The 16,953-nt window shown below is 37.8% G+C and overlaps 2 protein-coding genes across 2 annotated transcripts; one reads left to right on the top strand and one right to left on the bottom strand.

The window, feature by feature from the left end:
* Nucleotides 1–2,966: 2,966 nt before the first annotated feature.
* On the top strand, nt 2,967–3,965 carry LOC128624683 (aerolysin-like protein). The gene has a single exon (XM_053652344.1). The coding sequence runs from the start codon at nt 2,967–2,969 to the stop codon at nt 3,963–3,965; it is 999 nt and encodes a 332-aa protein (XP_053508319.1).
* Nucleotides 3,966–5,795: 1,830 nt separating this feature from the next.
* LOC128625180 (aerolysin-like protein) lies at nt 5,796–8,199 on the bottom strand. The gene is made up of 2 exons (XM_053653309.1): nt 7,997–8,199; nt 5,796–7,114 (listed from the first exon to the last, which is right to left on the bottom strand). Exon 2 carries the CDS (start codon nt 7,091–7,093, stop codon nt 6,155–6,157), a length of 939 nt encoding a protein of 312 aa, XP_053509284.1. The 5' UTR covers nt 7,094–7,114; nt 7,997–8,199; the 3' UTR covers nt 5,796–6,154.
* Nucleotides 8,200–16,953: the final 8,754 nt, after the last annotated feature.

Raw genomic sequence — 16,953 nt, forward strand, 5'->3', positions numbered from 1 at the left:
TCAGTGTGAAAAGATGGATCTCAACATCATATAGTCACCGTTGGAAAAGGGGTCAAATATGCAGAACTGTTATGTCCACAACTGTATGTGATTTAGTAGAGAGAGAAGAGAGATTAATATATATTACTGTACATGGAATACATAGAGAAATATCCATTTAAATCCACAAATTTCAAGTATCTTGTGCTTTTATTTAAAATAAATGACTTAATTACTTAATAATGATCCCGCTCTTTATGTGTAATATCAGTTGGTTATTGTAACAGTGAAACGTCTTTAGATTAGCCCTGAAGGAAGTCATTAGATTAACAAGATGTTAAACATTAAGTCGTTTAAGGAATTGACAATTTCACTTCCCACGTTTTTCTGGAAAAAAGCCAAATATAACAGCTGACTTTACACTCATACTGTACACTTTCTAGAGACATGTGAGGCAAGTATCAACACTGCCCTCTTTAACTAGTATAAATATGAAAGATTGCAGCTTGTTTATCCATAAAACTTTGATCCTTCACAAAACATTTTCCTGCTTCTGATAGCCTTCTTGTAAGTATGCCTGCTATTCTTGATCAAATGATGCAGCTTATCATATTTAAGCTTTGTAATATTTATTTACAGCAGGTATAGTGGGATGGTAAGTTACATAATTAATACCTAAACTTGCTGGTACTATATATGGTAATGCTTTATAATAATGTTTCTTTAACTCATTTTATTTATACCACAGTGCTGTTGAATGCTCGATTCTGATTTCTTAGGTGTTGATTAATTTTCTATAACAGCACAACTTGGAGGATATCTCACTCTTTAATGAATAAAAAAAATGACTGTGGTATAGGAGACTCTGCTTTGTGTCAGGCTGCATCACACCACACACTGAGAATCATTTCCTGTAACAGCATGCCCAATTGTGTTGGTTTTTTACTTTTTATTTTATTTCTTCCTTACAGCATTAGCTAACATGAACAAGTCATGAATGTCAGCATTAATAAAGCATAAATCATGTTTAAAAAAAAAAGAGTAAGGCCTGTATTCAGAGTGAGAGACTTAAGCCCAAAAGCAATGTTAGTATTTACACTGGAATAATTTGGGCATATTCAGAGATGGATTATGCACCTCTAAAGAGACAAATTAAAATGAAACATTAAAAAACGATTAATTGTATGATCTTTGAATAAGAGGATAACAAACATAATATACTCTAGTAGTCCGGTATATTGCTGTTTGTATAGACCTAGCTGTAATGATCACTTTAATTTGGTGTAATTTAACAAAATGGTTTCCGTCCTCATTGTTAATTATTTAATATTGACCTCAAATGGCATTCCACAGGATTTTGAGTGTATTTACAACCTAAAACATACATTTCAGTGTGACATATTGTGGTTACAATAAACTGTATGTAACCAATTATGATGGAGTTAATACTGCTCCTCGTGTAATTTGCTCATATAATAATATATATTATTTTGTTACGTTCCCATAGAAGGCAAAAGCCTAGGGTGAGTGCAAGAATGAGAACAAATTACAATTGTGGGTTGGGTGGATGATAGTAATATGGTGGATATGTGGATGGTGCATGATAGTAGTGATGGTGGATATGTGTAGGACAGGAGGTTGGAGGTGTGGTTGTAGATTTGATTTCTACAAGAAACAAAAAAAGGACAGGCATTTACAGACACTAAGAACAGGACAACCATGAAACCATGACGATGGGGAAACTAGTCTCACCTAGGAGAGAGAACGTGGATGGTGCCAAAAGAATAAACATGACAAAATAAGACTACACTAGGCTGTATTTAAAGTAGCTAACATGACTGCCAAAACATCAACAAAACAAAAACTAACTAACTAGAAGTACAAGGGGTGGTACCCACCCTCTAACCTTCTTGAGTTTAACCTTGTTGGCTCTAACAGTGAGCCTAGGGGCTAAGAGTGGGACTAACAGTGGGTCTAATGGTGCGTTCAAGTCATATCGAAAAGATCGTATTTACGAGTTGAACACACATGAACGCCAGCAGAAAGTCGTATTTACGAGTGGGAAACTGGATTTTCTTTAAGCACTGAGTTTCAGAGTTGGGGGCGTGTCAGTAAGAAAACATTACGGAATCAATGGATATAACTCTCTAGTTGACTGTAAATTTGTTGAAATTGAATGTTTATTCGCCTCAGTAGCTGATTTCAGTTATTATGTGTCTGGTATATGCAGTAATTATTTAAATACAAGCAAATTTCTTAACGTCCTTGTCAGGCTTTTTTATTTACAGTAAAACAAGCTAATTTCCTGTATAAAATACGATAGCATTGTACAATTACTATATAATATGTAACCTTAAAGTTTACGGTGGCTTCATAAATTGATTAAAAACATAAAAAAGCAAAACACACCTGATGTGCATTCTTTGCTCTTCATTCTTTAGAAGTAGAGTTGAAAAACTTTCTGTATTTTTTTGTTGTTAATTAAAAGAAGGTACACCGCCATCTTGCTCCGACCAAAGTGACTTGAACGCTCCTGACGTCGTAGTTAAGACTTCGCAACTCGTAAATACAAACATCCTAGGAGAACTTGAACGCACCATAACACTGAGCCTAGGACCTGACATGAGTCTTCAATGTGCTGCTTTTAAACCAAAACGCCACCTCTTTAAGTCGGGTTCCGACCTTCCAACTGGTCAAGCCCTCTCAATCAGTTAATGGTGATTGCCACAGGAATCCACCTATAGGAGGACAGCCAGAGACAGAAGCGCAAACTGAAGTAAAAAGAGCGAGGGAGCACACAAACACAAACACACTGACATGTAAGAATATTATATTATATTAGACTGGTTTCAATCACAGAGTATGCACTGAGCAAATAATATACAGTAGGCAGAAGGCTACGGTATATGTTTCTGATAATTTATTTTTAACACATTAAACCTAAATATTTGTTTTCTTTTTTTAAGGTACAGATTAAGAGCAAGAACATGTCATACTTGGCAGGCATCCGTAAAATTGGTGGGGCAGGAGGATCTCCCTTTGATTTTAATGGTATTAGAAATGGAGCCACACTGAAAAAGATCTGGGTGTGGGCCGGCGGCTGGCAGATAAAAGCCATCAAGGTTTGGCTTAATGATGACCAGTCCAAGCAGTTTGGAGAACCTGCAGGGAAGTTTTCAGAATTTACATTTGAAGATGGAGAGCATTTCACCTCCCTTTCACTTTGGGGAAATGGAGCTGGAACACGTCTGGGTGCCATCAAATTCAAGACAAATCACTCCCGTGAGTTTTTTCCACAGATGACAGACTGGGGTCTGAAAACAGAATATCCAGTTGATGTGGGTTCTGGGATCTGTGTTGGAATCAAAGGACGTGCTGGTACAGATGTTGATTGCTTAGGCTTCATGTTCATCAACACCATCAAGTCTACTAAGCTAACAGATGTTCGGTATCCCACACTTCATGATGTGATACCCAGTGTGGTTTTTGAAGAAATGAAATCCATGACTTTCCAAAATAAGTCTACACAAACTCAAGAATCTAAAATTGAAACCTCCAAAAAAATTATCAAAAAGTCCTCCTGGTCTGTTACCAACAAGCTTGAAGAGACATTCAGCCTGGATGTGAAGGCAGGAGTTCCCGGGATTGTGGAAGTATCAAGTGGATATCGCTACACAGAAGGAACTGAGAGCTCACAAAGTTTAGAGAATACTGTAGAGACAACTGAACTGTACTCGTTTCAGGTCAAAGTCCCTCCAGGGAAAACCTTGGATGTGCATATCACAATTGGCCGGGCTACAGTTGATCTCCCCTACACTGGCACAGTCCAGATTACCTGCAATAATGGCAGTGTGCTGCAGTTTAAAACCAGTGGAAGCTACCAAGGGGTCACTTACACTGATGCAAAAGTAAATGTGAATGAATCCACAAAAAAGCTTGCTGAGGAGCCAGAGGCTGAGAGTGAATTGATTTGTGAAACATTTTAAATAATGAATCATTAATTCTGCTTCTTCAGTTTTGATTATTGGCTTTTCATAATGGTGACCATAATTATTCTTTTGTTGCTTTACCTTACCAGTGTACAAGTGATGCAGACCCACAGGTTTTGATTGATCTGCTTTTTTGATTTTCTGAAAATGTTTGTAATTTTTTTATATACCTATTTATGTTAGTTTACTGCTGTGGAGATGAATTTCTGCTTCTTTTCAAATTTCCAATGAATAAAACATTGTAATTCACCCTACTTGTTTCAAACACTTTACTGTGTACAATGTCGTGTTTCAAAGCATGGTCTCTGTTCAAGAAGGATCTGTAACACTTCCCAGGCATGTAGGGGAAAATAAAATTTAAAAAAAATTATAAATTATAAATAAAATAAAATATATAACCAGTTCCTTCAGGATTACCTTCAGGTGATCGCAGAAAATAACGCGCAATCAGGCAAAATCCGCAATATTCGGAGCTTGCAATTTTTCAAAAATGACTGCAGATTTGGGTCAAGATACATTATGTGACATTTATTATCTGGTGTATTTACTGTCCTGTGTATTTATTATCTGGTGTATTTACTATCCTGTGTATTTATTATCTTGTGTATTTACTGTCCTGTGTATTTATTGCTCTGTCCGGTGTATTTATTGCCTTGCACTCATCTCACATTGTTGTGTATTTGCACTTTATGTAGTCTCAACACTCTCCTTGAGGTTCATGTTCCCTCATGAAACCTGCGATCAGTTAACGACCGACGCCTGGTAGTGCCTACTCAGAGAGGCATGAGGTCCCTTTCCAGAACCTTCAAGCTGACTGTCCCTCAGTGGTTGAATGAACTTCCAACCTCAATCCGGAGAGAATCTGTCCCTGTCTTAAAAAAAAACAGCAAAAGACCCACCTCTTCCATGAACACTTGACTTCTTTAACCCTAACCCCCCAATTTAAAAAAATTCTGCGCTTACTCTGGCTCTTACACCTCTACTCTGTGCTTTTTGCTTCTCTAGAACTAAATTAAAAATCTTGTATTGTAGCACTACTTGTATTGTTCTCCGCTTCATATACTGCTTTACTTGTATTTCCTCATTTGTAAGTCGTTTTGGATGAAAGCGTCTGCTAAATGTTTTTGGATTTTGCACTGTGAGTTCCTACAGTAATTTCCAGTCCAGGTGGAACAGCTGCTATAGCTATATAGAGGAATGCTATAGCATTCATATATAGCATTCAGTGCCATTTGTTTTCATTCTTTGATCTCTTTTATACCACTAAAATGTATTACAATCCTTAGTTTTTTAAATACTCTCATAGCAGATCTCCATGGCTTTGTAAGTTACAATAAAAAAGAGGGTACAGATATCAAATGTAATTAGACTATATCTTATCTATAACTTAAAACTAAGAGCCCCCTCTTGAGGTGCTAGAGATTTACACAGTTGAATGGCTTCACTGTCCAAAATATGACATTCTCCTATTTTTATTATTATAATTTCTTTTGTTTATCTTTTTTTTTTTTCATATTCCATAAACATGTTTTTTGTTAGGAGAACCCATGTGTGTTAGAGAATTAGGAGACACAAAGATTCACTAGTGTACCATCGACTTGATCAGTGGAAGGAGCATTTAATTCAATACACAGCTCACTGTACTATAAAAAGAAATCTAGATGAACTTTTAGGAAGTTTTTTTTTTTTATCAAACTATGTGAGTGGGGAGTGTCTGCTGCAGTATTTGTTGTAAGGGTATAAATTGTTAATGAAAACTAACGAGGTCTCACACACAAACACATTTTGGCACATGCTGTCTACAAAAAAAGCAATATGAAGTTTTTATTGAAAATCAGATGGAGTGAACAATTTTATTAATTTAAAACTTTGCAGATTAAAATGAAACAGAAGAATCATCTCCATAGTAGTACGTTAACAAGTGAAACTTTTTTTCACTTCAATTCAGTTATCTCAAAGCAGCTTTACAGAAACGTATAAGCACAGGATACAGATTTTAAGTGTGAAACAGTAATAATAAAAAGAAATGTGCTTAAAGCAAGCTACAGTCATATTAAATCTGCGAAAACATAAAATGAGATGTTGTATTCATTTCTCAGAGTGTGTGTTAAAATAATCTTTAACCATTCAAACAATGTGTCTGCACACAGCCCTAACTGTGAATGTAGAATTTACAGGCTTTTTGTTTATTCCTTCACAACTACTTTTGCATCAGTGTAATTAAGGCCTTTGTAGATTCCACTGGTTGGAAACTCCAGCACACTGCCATTATAGCAGGTAATCTGGACTGTGCCAGTGTAGGGGAGATCAACTGTAGCCCGGCCAATTGTGATGTCCACATCCACGGTTTTCCCTGGAGGGACTTTGACAGGAAAAGAGAACAGCTCAGTTCTCTCCTCGCTGTTCTCTAAACCATATGAGCTCTCAGTTCCCACTGTGAAACCGAATCCAGCTGATACTTCAACAACCTCTGGGATTCCTGCCTTCACTTCCATACTAAATGTGAATTCAAGCTTGTTGGTAACAGACCAGGAGGACTTTCTGATGATTGTTTTGGAGGTTTCTAGCTTATACTCTTGAGTTTGACTAGTCTTATTTTCATAAGTTGTGGATTTGATTTCCTCAACAGCCACATTAGGTATCACATCATGAAGTGTGGGATACTGAACATTTGTTAGCTTAGTAGACTTGACTGTGTTAATGAATTCAAAGCCTAAGGAATCCATATCTGCTCCAGCACGTCCTGTGATTCCCACGCAGATCCCAGAACCCACATCAATTGGATATTCTGTTTTCAGACCCCAGTCTGTCATTTGTGCAAAGAACTCGCGGGAGCGATTTGTCCTGAATTTGATGGCACCCAGACGTGTTCCAGCTCCATTTCCCCAAAGTGAAAGGGAGGTGAAATGCTCTCCATCTTCAAAGGAAAATTCTGAAAACTTCCCTGCAGGTTCTCCAAACTGTCCGACCTGGCCATCAGTAAGCCAAACCTTGATGGCTTTTATCTGCCAGCCGCCGGCCCACACCCAGATCTTTTTCAGTGTGGCTCCATTTCCAACACCATTAAAATTAAAACTCTTGCCTCCGCCTCCACCAATTACCAGGATGGGTGACAGGTATGACATGATTTTCCACTTAATGTGTTCCTTAAAAAAGACAAACATATATTCAGGTTTAATATGTTAAATTGGAAAGTAAATATTCCAAAAAAGAGGCAAGAATTTTGGTTTCCCATTTGTTCACAAATAAGACATTGATATATTGATTGATAATGCTTTATAATTGGGCTCATAAAGCATTATCAACAAATTGTCAACACATATATTTTTAGATTCAATTATACAGCCTAATGGCCAGTGCATACTTTGTGATTAAACCCTGTCATTTATTAATATATAGGGTAATGCTTTACATTAAGGTTATTTGAACAGACATTATTTAACACATTCCAGTTCTATTGACATAATCTAACACTTGTATTAATTGATGAATAAAAAACAACAACAACAAATAAAAACCCACCTCCACTGAACAATGTTTATACCAGTCAGTAAAATAAAGCCCACAATGAACAGCTGTTTGGCAAAATTCAGAACTGAGGCTAAAGTTTCATTATTTAAACCTGATGCTCGGTTTAGGAATTTAGGAACATGTAGTTAAATTTGTGACAATTTATGTAAACATAGTTTAATCATGGATTAATTAAAGTCAAAGCAGGTCTATTATATTAAAATCTAAAATCTCAATTAACATAAGTTAACTTTTCTTTCTTTGTGACATTAGTTTTGAATTCTGTTTTTGTTCACATTCCAGATGTTTTATTTATGTTAAATTCATGGTTTATTAATGTTTACTAATGAGGTAAATAATGTTATTTAAGGAAAGCTTAACCTTATTTAAGGGAATGTAAAGCTATAATAACAGCACCTATAATCTCTATCCCTGCTATAAATATTGCTAAAATAATAATTCCAAAGCTTAAATACAATAACCTATATAATTTGATCAAGAATAGTAGGCACACTTACAAGAAAGTTGTCAGAAGAAGGTAGCAAGAAATGGCTTCCTTAAAAGAGTTTTGTCAAGGATGTAAGTTTAATGGATAAGACAGAAGTGCTTGCTCTCTTATTTATACTAGTTAAAGAGGGTGGGGTTGAATACCTTATTTTGAAATAATGCGTGCGTGTGTGTGTGTGTGTGTGTGTGTGTGTGTGTGCATGCATGTGTTTGTGTGTGGGTGTTTGTGTGATATCAATGTTGCAACAGTAGAAACCTGTTTCTCCATTGTGCTGCTTACGCAATGGGAGAAGAAACAAATAAATGTGATGTTGGGAAATAAACAAATACTACTTATTAATGAAATTGAAGTTGATCACAACAACGATGTAACTGGAAGAGAAGTCAATGAGCAACATTCCACCTGGGGGGCCCGAACCTACACTATTCAAACCATAAGTCAAAGATTCTGTCAAAATGGAGCCCAGCTAATAATTGCAGGTAAGGAAGTGACACCGTTGAGTAACACTAACGGTCTTTGTGTGGCCATCTGCCCAGCATGTCACAACAAATATAGAAGATTTAGCTACAGATATCTTATGAAGTTCTTATTAATGTCTTAATGACAACTGAGTTTCTACAGTATGATATGGCTTACAGTGGGATCATGTTTGTACAGTCTGACAAGCAAAAGTCACAAAGGATTATTAAAAATCTCACATAGTGCGCCAGACTTTAGGCAGGATCAGAGCTCTGTTAAAGAAAGTTCAAATATATGTCCGATTTAATTCCACAAAATGCAAAAGTTCAAAGGTACTCTTTAAATCCTACTTTTAAAAATCCTATTTCGAGTGGCCTTTTAGGGACTTGTACTGTCCTGTGTGACCAATTTGTAAATCATTTTTTTCATAAATGTGAGGACATAAGGTCTAACTTACCCCCTATAGCTCTGTTCTCTTAGAAACATTGTCATATCAGAGCTCTCTACATCAGTTTCAACTTGTGTCACCATCACAACTCTCTGATATTGTTTCTAATATGAAGTCTACAAACTGTCCTTTAGATGTTTTGCCTTCACACATTTTTAAAGAGGCTTTTCCAGTTTTAAGTTGGTTGGTTGTTACTGCTATTGTTAATAGCTCCCTAGAAAATGGAGTTGTTCCAGTTGCATATAAACATGCTGAAGTCCAGCCATTGTTAAAAAGACATAATTTTAACCAACATGATCTGAATAATTACAGACCCATCTCCAAACTATCTTTTATTTCAAAAGTCTTGGAAAAAGTTGTTTATTCTCAGATCTCTTCTTACATGAGTACTTTTAACATTTTTGATACATTTCAGTCTGGTTTTAGGTGTCACGTTTCAAAGATGGTTATGGAAGTAATCGCAGATTTTAAACGTTTTATTATATAAATCAGGGGTGCACGGTGGCTTAGTGGTTAGCATGGTGACCATGGTGACCAACATGGTGACCTCAACCCCAGCGTTACAGCCTGAGACCCATGAGGAGGTCTCAGCTTCAGAGCTCCAGCCAGAGGTCAACATGGTGAACTCAGCCCCAGAGTTTCAGCCTGAGACCCATGTGGGGGTCTCAGCTCCAGAGGTCCACTGTAATGCCAAGTTACTGTCCCAGGTCGAAGAGACAACCAACCCAAGCTCTGCTCACGCCAAGTTCCTGTCCCAGGTCGAAGAGACTGCCAACCCAGGCCCTGCTCATCAAAAGTTCCTGTCCCAGGTCGGTGCCGAAGTCAGTACTGACCAGGTTCTGCTCATGCCTGAAGTTGTGGTCATGAACAATCAAGCTCTGATCACACCGGACTTTGCTGATACAGACAACCAGGTTCTGCTCATGCCTGAAGTTGTGGTCATGAACAATCAAGCTCTGATCACACCGGAGTCTGCTGATACAGACAACCAGGTTCTGCTCACGCTTGACACCGATGACATGGACGACCAAGTTCCCCTTACGACCGAGTCTGCTGACATGACCAACCAAGGTATGCTCACACCAGAGTCTGTAGATACGACAAACCAAGTCCTGTTCATGCCCAATTCGCTGACACAGCCAACCAAGTTCAGCCTGCAGAGTCCACTGAGAACATTGCTCTACTTAACTGTTCTGCTGAGAACATCGCTCTGCTTTCCTGTTCCAATGAGGATGTCGCTCTGCTTTCCTGCTCCGCTGAGGACGTCGCTCTGCTTTTCTGTTCTGCTGAGGACATCGCTCTGCTTTTCTGTTCTGCTGAGGACGTCGCTCAGCTTACCTGTTCCGCTGAGGACACCACTCTGCTTTCCTGTTTCACTGAGGATGTCGCTCTGCTTTTTTGTTCTGCTGAGGACGCCGCTCAGTCTCCTGGTTCAGCTGGGGACATTTTGCCCAGGGGGCCGGGACCGCCAATGGAGATGGATGCTTTATGCCACAGTTTCCCCTTTAGGCAGCGTGCTGGAGAGCATGTGGGCATGCGCGTGCACGAGCAAGGTGCGCGAGCGCCCGCTCTTCGAATGTTGACAACCGTGACATTGTTTACCATGGACACGTGCATTTGTTTTGGTTTTGTTCGGTCTACTCCCTGTTCTGTTATTGGTTGTTGTTTGGGGTGTGGCTTTATTGTTTTCAGCTGCCAGCGCTTAGCGCTGATTATGGTTGATATATATACTGCGCGCCTCCCAGTACACGGCGCGGAGTATTAGATACATTAGATTAGTTAAGTTATGTTCCTTGATAGATATAGTTATATAGTTAGTTTCATGTAGATTATTTCATTTAGTCCAAGCTGGTTTTTCCACTCCCAGTTCATAGTCGTAGTTCATGTTTCTTGTTTTATGTCTTGACCCTGTTTTCTGTGACCGCGACCTTGATTCCTGCTTTGCCCCGTTTATGCCTGTTTGCCGATCACCCGACCCTTTGCCTGTCTTGACTACGTTTTGGATTACCATTTGGATTTGTCTGCCTTTGTCTCCTTTAATAAAACTGTTAACTGCACTTGCATCCGTCCTAATCTCCCTTACGTCTCGGGACGTGACATTAGGGAATTACATAGTACTGAATCTGCTTTGTTAAAGGTTACCAATGGCAATTTACTCTCTCTTGACTCTGGTTCCTGCTGTATTTTAAGTGCAGCCTTTGATACAGTTGATCATGACATACTGTTAAAGAGACTTAATTATGTGGCTGGGTTTCAGGGACCTGTGGTAAAGTGGTTTGCCTCTTACCTTAAGAGGAGAACTTTTTCTGTTAATGAAGGAAATTCTTTCTCATCTCATGCACAGATCTCTTATGGGTTCCTCAGGGTTCCATTTTGGGACCTCTTTTGTTTGCTCTGTACAGTATATGCTTCCCCTTGGTCACATAATTCAGAAACACAACTAATCATATTGCTCTCATGCTGACGACACACAGCTTTTCAAACAACAGCTCTTCTCTGTCAAATCCATATGAATGTCTTTATGACATTAAATGCTGGATATTAAATGCACATTAATTTTTTTACAGATAAATCTTGATAAAACTGAAATAATAATTTTTGTCCCACAAGTTTCAACTACTGCTATTTTTAATCAGTTAGGTCCTCTGTCTACCAATGTGCACAATTGTGTCAAAAACCTTGGTGTCATTCTAGATCCTTGTGTTTTGATAAACAGATCACTGCTGTTGTCAAAAGCATTTTTTGTCAGCTGAGCTCTATTGCTAAAATTAAGAAAATGCTCGCTAAGAATGACCTGGAAATGGTTATTTATGCTTTTATCACATCAAGGTTAGACTACTGTAATTCCCTCTATTTTGTATTGTCTAAAACCGCTCTAGATCACTTGTAAATAGTACAAAATGCGGCAGCTAGATTATTGACTGGCACCAGAAAACATGAGGATATTACTCCTGTCCTCGCCTAATTACACTGGTTGCCAGTCAATTTCCGCATTGATTTTAAAATTCTGCCATTCATTTTTAAAGCTTTGCATGGTCTTGATCCCCAGTACATCTGCAGTCTCCTTACCCCGTATACTGCCGCAAGATCTCTTCAATCATCCAGTCAACTACTCCTTTCAGTCCCTCGTTCACGTTTTACAACTAAAGGCTACTGGCCTTTCTCGGTAGCTGCTCCCAGGCTCGGGAATAGTGACATGTGGAATTCAAGTGGCCAGGATCTACCAGGGAGTGTTTCTTTATTTCCTTGCAAGTGTGCTATTCCTTTTGTTGAATAAAAATTTGCTTTCTTTAACCAATTCCATTTTCTTACATAATGACACACATTATATTTTATTCTGATTTTCTTGTGTTTCCATTTAAAATTAGTTTTATGTAAACAATTATTTTTAAAAAATAATCTTTGTTTGTATAGTGATTATGGTAGCAGAAGTTTAATGCATGATTATGAAAAAAAATAGCATCTACTGTTTCAAATTAAAGTCTGATTAAAACTGCAATCATAATAGAGAAGCTCATTGGTTCACTCTGCTCAGTTTTCAACATAGACCTATTTTACTGATATTCTTACTATATTAATCTTCTGCTCACTGGTTTTCCACTAAAATAAGCACTTCCACTGTTTCATTTGTCATTAAGTGTAAGCAAAAGAAGTCAAAGAAATTAGATTACTTTGCACAAACCGATTCATACAACAACTGTTGAATCATTAAGGTTAGGGCTTGTAGTTTTTTGTATACAATCTTGCATAATCTCAGACAGTTGGTAGAATACTTAGAATAAATCTGTGCAACAACTGTAAAACTGTGTTAACTTGGAACAAGGATGAGATTTATAAATAATAATAAAATTTCATGTCAACATGTCAAAATTAAAGAAAAATGTGTCCATCAAAGAATGAAATCTTTAATAAGCAAAATGCAGATTAAAAATAATATTTGAATATTTCTCACCCTCATGGTAGAAGTTGTTGTGTGGAATACGGACTTTGACCAATCCCTGAAGGATCTGTTAAAAAAAGATTATTATTATTATTATTATTATTATTATTATTATTATTATTATACTATATATAATTTATATATATTATAAAAAGCGGGACTGCCACAGCTCTAATTAACAATGTTTTTTTTTAAAGGGAATGTGAAGGAACCCAGTCTCCTCAGTTCTACATTTAAGCCTATGAATTGTCACAGCTGAAGCAGAAGACCTAGAGCAAGAGACATCTAGGGATGTCTAAGATCCTTCAGGGATTGGTCAAAGTCCGTATTCCACACAACAACTTCTACCATGAGGGTGAGTTTCATTCTCTGAGCTTTTGTACTGTACATGTCTCCTGTGTGCCTGCTTTAAGTTGATGTGTGGCTACAAATCTTCTCATTTTGTTTCATTGTTCATGGAGTTAGTAGGAGAAAAATCCAGACACTGCCTGCATGACAACATGCACCTCATTTCAACACCACTTCAAGTCATTTGGGGGAAGCAGGATCAGGTAGGATTAGATCACAACGTCACAACGTCCTGAACATCATGAAACAAATTTATAGCAATAAACTTGAGTTGATCAGGGAAGATCTTACTGTATGTCTGTTACAGTCTGGGAAAATTCTCTTATACACAGTCAGGTCTGTTAATATGTGGACAGTTATAAGGCATTGTTATTTTGTCTGTCTCGAACATACCGTAGTACATTGAATTTGAAATTAATTAAATTAAGACGTTCAGCTTTCATTTGAGGGTGTTTACATCCAAATCGGGTGAACGTGTAGGAATTACAGCACTTTTTAAATGTGATTCCCTTTTTAAGGGGCCAAAAGTAACTGGACAAACTAACATTATTATGAATTAAATTGTCATTTTGAATACTTGGTTGCAAATCTTTTGCAGTCAATGACTGCCTGAAGTCTTGAACCCATCACCAGACGCTGGGTTTCTTCCCTGGTGATGCGCTGCCAGGTCTTTAACGCAGCCATCTTCAGCTTGTTCTTGGGGCATTTTGTCTTCAGTTTTGTATTCAGCAAATGAAATGCTGCTCAATTGGATTCAGGTCCTGTGATCAACTTGGCTTTTGTAAGACATTCCACTTTATTGCCTTAAAAAAGCCTTGGGTTGCTTTGGAAGTATGTTCATTTGCAGTGTAAAGCGCTGTCCAATGAGTTTTGAAGCATTTGGCTGAATCTGAGCAGATAGTATAGCCCTATACACTTCAGTGTTTCTTGGGAACCAGTCCCATTGGCAGCCACACATGCCCACACCATAAGATGAGGTGGTGTGCTTCGGATCATGAGCAGTTCCTTCTCTTCTCCATACTCTTCTCTTCCCATCATTCTGGTACAAGTTGATCTTTGTCTCATCTGTCCGTAAGCTGTTCCAGAACTGTACAGGCTTTTTGCTAGATATTTTTGGCAAACTCTGCGTTGGTCATGTTTTTGAGGTTTATATCATAATGTTTTATACTTCATGGTAAACCCTCTGTATTTACCTTGGTGAAGTCTCTCTTGATTGTTGACTTTGACACAGATATGCACAGATACCTCCTGGAGGGTGTTCTTGATCTGGCCAACCGTTGTGAAGGGGTTTTTCTCTTTACCAGTGAAAGAATTCTTACCTCATCTACCACAGTTCTTTTCCATGGTCTTCCAGACCTGTTGGTGTTCCTGAGCTCACCATTGTGTTCGTTATTTTTAAGAATGTACCAAATAGTTGGTTTGGCCACACTTAATGTATCTCTCTGATGGGTTTGTTTAGATTTCTTTCAGCCTAATGATCGCTTGCTTCATTGGCAGTGACAGTACTTTGGACTTCATATTGAGAGATAACAGCAACAGATTCCAAATGCAAAATTTGTAATCATCTCTAGACATTTTTAACTCTGATACCCTTATCAAAGCTGAAGGTTTTGCACTTGTACGGAGCTTTTATACATGTAATTTCAACTCCAATATACTGTGGTAGACAGCTAAAATTACAATATCTTTGTCAACGCCCAAATCTTTATGAACCCGACTGTATATAGTGTATATGTAGCGTGTGAGCAGTCTTTGAGAAGCCAGTCAAGAGCACATGTTTCCCCTGAGGAAAGTACAGTATTTATTGTGTTAGATTGGTTTCTTTACACGATTTGTTTTGTTGACTTTGATGCATGCTACACCCTCACTTCATTTTTAACTTCCTGGAAGTCTTTTTGTTTGTAGACTCATGGTAAAATACATACAAATGTAGAGGTACATGTTCCTTTTTCCTCATTAAAAAACTGTGGGGTGTGTAAACGTTTGTACCCAAGCCACATCATTCTTGTACATGTCTGTTTTAACAAAGTGTTTTGGTATGATCATATATTGTTGTCATATGTCTGTGTGGATGTACTATGGTGCAGGTGCTAGATGTATCTGGTGCATCTTTGCTGGCTGATACTTTGCCCGGATGTCAGGTCGATCTGTTAGACAACTGTGGCCATTCTGTGGTGATGGAGCGTCCTCAGAAAACTGCTCACCTCATCATGGACTTCCTCACGCGCCAGCAGAATTGGGGAAGCGGTAGCAACAAAAAGCTCTCTTGAAACTACACTTATAATATAATTTGTAAGAAATTTGTAAATCTTAAGTGTATTTTTCTAGCAAACCCTCAGGGACAGATCACCAGGGTTAAATTCACTCTTGTACTATTTAAGATTTAGCAGAATTAGAATCAGAAGCACTGAAGATTTTACTGTGAACTGGAAAAAACACAGGCACTAACATTTTAATGACAGTTTCAGGTTTTACCAATTCAGAAAATGCTCACAAAAATACTATTATTACATTTTAGAAGAAATGTCATGCATTCTTTTAGGTAATAGTGAAACACTGCATGTACTTGTGTGTACCTTGTGTTGCAAAGCACTTTTTCAAGACTTCATTGTATGAAACAGCATAAGGTTTTAATCTGTATGGTATTTCTTCTGTGTTAAAACCCACATATAGAAGCTAACACAAGTGCTGGGGGGTGGTGGGGTTGAATACTTAATATTTTGAAATAATGCGTGCGTGCGTGTGTGTGTGTGTGTGTGTGTGTGTGTGTGTGTGTGTGTGTGCATGTGTTTGTGTGTGGGTGTTTGTGTGATATCAATGTTGCAACAGTAGAAACCTGTTTCTCCATTGTGCTGCTTATGCAATGGGAGAAGAAACAAATAAATGTGATGTTGGGAAATAAACAAATACTACTTATTAATGAAATTGAAGTTGATCACAACAACGATGTAACTGGAAGAGAAGTCAATGAGCAACATTCCACCTGGGGGGCCCGAACCTACACTATTCAAACCATAAGTCAAAGATTCTGTCAAAATGGAGCCCAGCTAATAATTGCAGGTAAGGAAGTGACACCGTTGAGTAACACTAACGGTCTTTGTGTGGCCATCTGCCCAACATGTCACAACAAATATAGAAGATTTAGCTACAGATATCTTATGAAGTTCTTATTAATGTCTTAATGACAACTGAGTTTCTACAGTATGATATGGCTTACAGTGGGATCATGTTTGTACAGTCTGACAAGCAAAAGTCACAAAGGATTATTAAAAATCTCACATAGTGCGCCAGACTTTAGGCAGGATCAGAGCTCTGTTAAAGAAGCATAGTTCAAATATATGTCCGATTTAATTCCACAAAATGCAAAAGTTCAAAGGTACTCTTTAAATCCTACTTTTAAAAATCCTATTTCGAGTGGCCTTTTAGAGACTTGTACTGTCCTGTGTGACCAATTTGTAAATCATTTTATTCATAAAGGTGAGGACATAAGGTCTAACTTACCCCCTATAGCTCTGTTCTCTTAGAAACATTGTCATATCAGAGCTCTCTACATCAGTTTCAACTTGTGTCACCATCACAACTCTCTGATATTGTTTCTAATATGAAGTCTACAAACTGTCCTTTAGATGTTTTGCCTTCACACATTTTTAAAGAGGCTTTTCCAGTTTTAAGTTGGTTGGTTGTTACTGCTATTATTAATAGCTCCCTAGAAAATGGAGTTGTTCCAGTTGCATATAAACATGCTGAAGTCCAGCCATTGTTAAAAAGACAT

Source organism: Ictalurus furcatus, chromosome 21 (genome assembly GCF_023375685.1).
Source record: "Ictalurus furcatus strain D&B chromosome 21, Billie_1.0, whole genome shotgun sequence".
Taxonomy (NCBI): Eukaryota; Metazoa; Chordata; class Actinopteri; order Siluriformes; family Ictaluridae; genus Ictalurus; species Ictalurus furcatus.